This window comes from Saccostrea cucullata, unplaced genomic scaffold, assembly GCF_032062105.1.
Source record: "Saccostrea cucullata isolate Sc308-1 unplaced genomic scaffold, CSIRO_AGI_Scuc_v1 ctg13641, whole genome shotgun sequence".
NCBI classification, from domain to species: Eukaryota; Metazoa; Mollusca; class Bivalvia; order Ostreida; family Ostreidae; genus Saccostrea; species Saccostrea cuccullata.
Window position 1 is genome coordinate 1 of NW_026920470.1, and position 6,149 is coordinate 6,149.

Genomic DNA, 6,149 nt, shown 5'->3' on the forward strand with positions numbered 1-6,149 from the left:
AAGAAATCATGCTCAAGGTTAGCTGTTTTTTGATTCTTAGGAAAATGTAATGAATGAAAGAGAAATATATAAATATAACGAATCTTCCCTCTCTGATGTAGATGATCTACCTCGAACTACAGTAGTCGTGACTTGCATTTCTATGATTTGAACATTTTTATTGTTTAGATGTTATATAACAAAAGAATTGCACACAATTTCTGAAAATTTAGAACGCGTTCTCCTTTTCAATATATTTCTCAACATTTTATAATTAATTTAGCAGAGCCTTAATGTTTTTTTTATTACAAAGAATGTAATAGTTGATTTTACAAATATGTTTATCATGCGCATTTCAAACATCAAGCTTTCAGTTCTCGAAAACATACATTTTCACCTTCTTTTTAACTACTGCAAACACTAACCACAGGGCTCTTACATGTTCAAAAATGCGATGTTGTGAAACTTGGGCGGGTTGCCCTGGTAACCATGATATATGACAACCAATTTTATCTAAATTGATTTTTGGTTTTTAAGCTTATCAAAGAGAATAAAAAATTTAGACTTTCAGTTGCACAGCTCCTAAATAAAAATTCAATTCATTATATAAAACGGTTTAGCATTGATCGTATGGTTATTAAACGTCTTTCCTTTCCTTATTTCCTTATAAAAAAAGGGAATCTTCTTTAATGTAAATATTTGCTTATTAGCCAATACCACCATAATAGCGAGTCCAGGGAGGCGGCGCGAAGCGCCGCTGGTAGCGAGCTAGTAGACTAACGTGTGCGAAAAAAAATTGGGTTCAAATCTGCACATTGTTCCAAGAAATTTTTATCTCACGGCGTAAAAAATTCCAAACTCCCAATAATCCGTTGCGGTGAATAGCAACATGGTGGTTAAAACATAGCATTGATAGCAACAACTTATTTGAAAAAAAAAATTACAAACAACGACTAAATGCAATCTCCATGCCACAAAACTATCGTTTGTTTTTAAGTAACAGGACTTTTATTTGACGTCATACTTTCGTCACTTAAACGGCTCGGGTATTTCCGATTTTGTCGGAAATTTCCGAAAAGTTCGGAATCTATCCCGATGCCTGGAAAATGAGGATAGGCAGTGCAAGTAAATGCTGTGTAAAGGTTTTTGATAGCGAGCGCAGCGAGCTCTTAAAGCAACGCCTGTGCGAAGAGAATTACTGCACTTACATGTACATTCGATAGAATTTTTTGATGCAGTAATTTGGACCCACAATGCATCACTTGTTTTAGCTACGTTCCCAAATCCCGGCAAATGTTCAACAAAAAGTTTACTCGCCTTGATTTAATGGATATATATTGAAGATAAATAGAAAACAAAACGTTCTTCATTAACTTTCAGCACTGTTAGTTTTTCTTCGGTATATTGCGATTTACATACGTCATGTGACGTTAGAGTTCTAGACGCACCGAATGTCTTGTGCGGTTTAACGAGCCCGATCTAAATGAAAACAACAGAAGAGTTTGCGCTCGCTCTAACGGTCGCACCGTCAACATATTATTTCTAAAGTTTATTTATAAAATGTGCAATTTAATGATGACAGGAATCAATAACTTCATATGCCTTATTTTGAATTCCACAATTAATTTTCAAACTTATTGATACTTTACAGCAAATAATTTGGAAAGTAAAAAAAAATAAGCTTTAAAAAAAATGAAAAGAAAAAACAATTTGTCTTTACTCAATCCTAACATTCTTCCTAAAGTTTTGTTTTCTCAAATATTTTTAGTGTTTTCCTTTGATACAATGCTTTTTTCAATATTGACATCCCAGGTGAAAGGTAACGTGCATGTGTATGTCAATATGCCAGGTTGCCATAGTGTCTGATGTCAGTGGGTGGAAACTGGACAAAGGAGACCTTTTTTTTTTTTTTTATTTTAAAAATTTGTAGCATACAACAAAATTTTATTTGGGTAGTGATTATTTATAAGTACAGCTAATATTTACTTTTTATCATATCAAAATATACATGTGTATTACTTCTACATAGAAAAAAGTGCATCATACATATACTTATTTTTGTATTCAGAGTTATTTACATCCCCTGTTATGTTCGCCCTTTCTCATTTTAAACAAGTTTCCCCCTTTTAAATTCGGCATGAAAGATTTTTGTTTACAGAAACTATCTATTTACTTTGAAATCACCCCGTAATAAATTGCCCACTTTCAATAAGGAAAAAGGGGGGAAAATAATACGGTGGCAAACATTCTCTGTACACAGTATATCATACATATACCAAAATAACAAAAAAAAATTGTAGCAATTTCTATGATCAAAACAGTGGATTTTTTTCAGCAAACTCTCTTTTAACAACTAAAAATTCATGCAAAAAATACATTTTTAATATGCAGGGAAAAGAAAATTAAGCAGGGTACCAAAAGGAATCCTATTCAGCACCAACACTCTCTACATTGGTGACCAAGGCTACTTTACAAGAGGACTGCTTTCCTTCTTGCTTATACAATAAGCTGGGTGAGAGGTGGGGTTGTACTCTACAGTCCTATATTGCAAGGCAAATCCTCCTCCAGAAAGAGTTTTCCTGGGGGTATTTTTAAAGGGGTAAGCCAAAATTTATAGGACTATATGTTTTTCTAAAGAAAAAACACATTGTTTTACCTTGTTTTTAATTAAAAGTAATAACATAATATATATATGTACGAGTATATTTCCTCAAGACAGAAAGTATTAAATATGCTTATATATAATATAATATTCAATCTAGTTAATGCATATGTACATCTTCTTTCTTTCAAATATAGAAGGGTCCATGGTCATTTGTTATTTCATTTTCAAATTATCGATCGATTGCACCATGTTAGGTTTAACAAATAATACATTAACAATAAAATGTGATAAATGCACAGCCTGGGATATGATGATTGCAGTAATTGGAGAAAAAATATTCAATTAACAACGTCCATATTACCGTAAACCAACTATTATTTTCAACATCTTTATTGCTATTCGGCAAACTGTAATCAATTCGCGATGATAAATGCTAGGGAAAGTAGGAAACATTTTCCACAAATACACAGTTATATTAATGATTTTTAGTGAGATAAATATTCGCGAAATTATAAGGTCACGAAAGTCAAAGATATTTACCAGGCAAAACAAGGGGTGGGGCCCTTTCCAAAGCCTACTTAGGACTAAGTTCTTTTAGGGAAAAAACTTTTTTCCCAAATTATTATTATCCGTTTCCTAATTCGTCTTATCTTAGGATACTGTAAACGTGGAAATTTTGACATGTTAATTTTGACTATATTGACGATTTTTCTTTTCTCGTCAAAATTTACACTCGTAAAAAACCATCATATATATAGCGTCACATCAGACATTGACCATTGTACAACTTTACCGCTTAATTGTCTTGGCTTTCCACTATTCAAACAAGTTAAATTGATGCAAAGCATCAAATCGGCCGCAAACAAAATTTAGCATAAACAAATTTCTTTTACAATTTTCAAAGTGTCCATGAAAGGAAAGCACGCCAAGATACTAGTATTCAAAGGTGAAATAGTTGATTCATTTTTATTTTAGCAAAATAAATAATTAATTAAAATTAAAAAAATAGACATTTACCCCATTTGCTTATAAACAGATTCATCGATGTAAAAAGGGCAGCAATAAATGATAAGAATTTATTGTCCAAAATAAAGATGTAGGTATCTCAAGATGAACCAGGTGCTGATACCCTGGATCTTGGTCCGTGATAATGCCCATGGCTGTGCTGCAAGGCGCAGTACAAAATGTAGAAAAATTTTTTTGTGTTATTTGCAGGCGTAGAGCATGTTCAAAACAATTTTTACTGGTTGAAATTTTTTTCAATTTTTATTCACCAATCCATGCACATTTACACGTCATTTTTATCCGGAAAATCATGACGTTTTCCCTTTTCATATCTTATACACTCCCAGGGGGGGGGATATTATTGTTAACTCTTTTTACATAACTATAAATTATCAATTATCTGATGAGAAATGATAAAGAAATTGAAACACAGTAGCAACAATTAACACTATATTCAAAGCAATTTTTGAAAATATTTTACTCATGGTTTTCTACTTGTTATCATTTGAGAAATATTTTCCTGACCTAATGAAAAATAACGTCTCATTTCCCCATGTGCACTTTCTAACACAATCACAAATAGATGGCCGCTGCTGCGGCCGATAACTAGATCAAAGTTACTGTTAATTTCTTTTGTAATTAGTTATGAAAACAAAGTGACATATAATCACATTTTTTAAAACCATTGAATCTCAACTAGTGTATCAAATACTGCATACATACCTTAGCGTAATTATCACGCCATGTTTGAACTAGTATTTTACCTCAGGCAATTCCACGATGCTTTTTTCCCCGTGAATTCAAAGATACATACATGTAACTCTTGATTAAACATTTCGTCAAAATTAACACTCGTCAATTTTGTAAACAAAAAAATCGTCAATTTTTCAACTCGTCAATATAACCACGTTTACAGTATTCCTAAGTTATGTCGTAACTTTAGGACAGGTAAATCGATGACTTAAAAAACTTTTTGGCGGCTGCATATTTAATAATAAACGAACGGGACTTTAGGAAGGAGGTTGTTTAGGGATAGAAACAATCCATTGGACTATATGGATGACCGTGAGATAATTTCAAAGTTTAGACTGCCTCGTCATTTGATATTGGACATCTGTCAAATGATACAAAATGACATCACAAGGCCTACACGAAGGTCTCATGCACTCACTTCCACCATCCCTGCAGCTTATGGCTGCATTCGTTTTTTTGCTACTGGTAACTTTCAAACAGTAACTGCCGACCTACATGGAATAAGTAAGTCATTTTCAAGAATTGTCAGAGATGTGTCTCAATCATTGGTCAAAATAAGTCCAAGATATATAAAAATGTCCATTGATGAGAATGAAATTACAAATAGAATGTATGATTTTTCAAGAATTTGTGGCTTCCCTAATGTTATGGCCCAATAGATGGTCACTTGGGAAAAAGCCCCCATTTTTAAAGGGCATTTTTGTAATAAAAAAATTCCCACTCTAAAAACATTGGCTGTTTTATGAAAATGAAATTCATTAATATAGTAGCAAAGTGGCCTGGATCATCACATGATTCGTTTGTAGGGAACAATTCCACCCTTTGTCAACTTTTTGAAAACAAAAACATCCCAAGAGGTTGGCTTTTAGGTGACAGTGGATATCCACTTAGATCATTTCTACTTACACCTGTTATGAACCCAACTACCCCCAAGGAGAATGCCTATAACACAGCACACATAAAAACGAGAAATGTAATTGAAAGGTGTTTCGGAGTGTGGAAAATGCGCTTTCGCTGCATGGACACTTCTGGTGGTACTTTACAGTTTTCACCCAAAAGAACCTGCAACATCATAGTGGCGACTGCAGTTTTGCACAACATTTGTGTTGAAAACAGAGTCCCAGAACCACAAGGCAGGCCTGTTATTAATGACGGTAATGACTGTGTATATCATGGAACCCTAAATGATGGAAATGACAATCAGAGACAGTTGATTGAAGCTAGATTTTAGAAAATGTATGCACATGTACTAATGAATGACATGTACTGAAGAATAAAATACTTTTGTGTAATAAATGAGTGTAATATGAAATATAAAACATTTATAACATCTACAAAATTTATTTATTGGATGATATGTGGCATTGAGAATAATGCCCAACTGACAAAGTTTAATATTATGTTTTTCTTGCTCAATTTGCAGTCTCCCCTGCTCTATACTAAGCCGTTTCTGCTTCAACTGCCAGTCTTTCTGCTTCAAGCTCCATTCTCTTTTCTCCTTATTTCCAGTCTTTCTTTTTCAATATTAACTAATTCAAGTGATGGTGATTGCAGGTATATTTTTCGCTTCCTAGTTCATGTCCAAGATTAAAAAAGAATGAACGAATAAAATTATGTTACACATTTGAAGATTAGTACATGTATAAGTAAAGACAGGCGCAGGATTATTTTCCAGGTTGGGATGTCATGAACTCTAAGATATGTCAGACATAGAAAGAAAATAATTTTTAAAAAAAAGTCAGGAAAATTCTTTTTCTTCAGATACATGTCTTTCATTTCAATCTTTAACGGGGTCTGTATTTCTCAG

At 33.1% G+C, this 6,149-nt stretch overlaps 1 protein-coding gene across 1 annotated transcript; it reads left to right on the forward strand.

Moving 5' to 3' along the window:
- Positions 1–5,090: 5,090 nt before the first annotated feature.
- Positions 5,091–5,573, forward strand: LOC134249415 (putative nuclease HARBI1). The gene has a single exon (XM_062731773.1). The coding sequence runs from the start codon at positions 5,091–5,093 to the stop codon at positions 5,571–5,573; it is 483 nt and encodes a 160-aa protein (XP_062587757.1).
- Positions 5,574–6,149: the final 576 nt, after the last annotated feature.

Bases quoted from the DNA above. Each gene is read 5' to 3' on its own strand.
- LOC134249415 (XM_062731773.1), top strand. From the start codon at position 5,091: ATGAAATTCATTAATATAGTAGCAAAGTGGCCTGGATCATCACATGAT.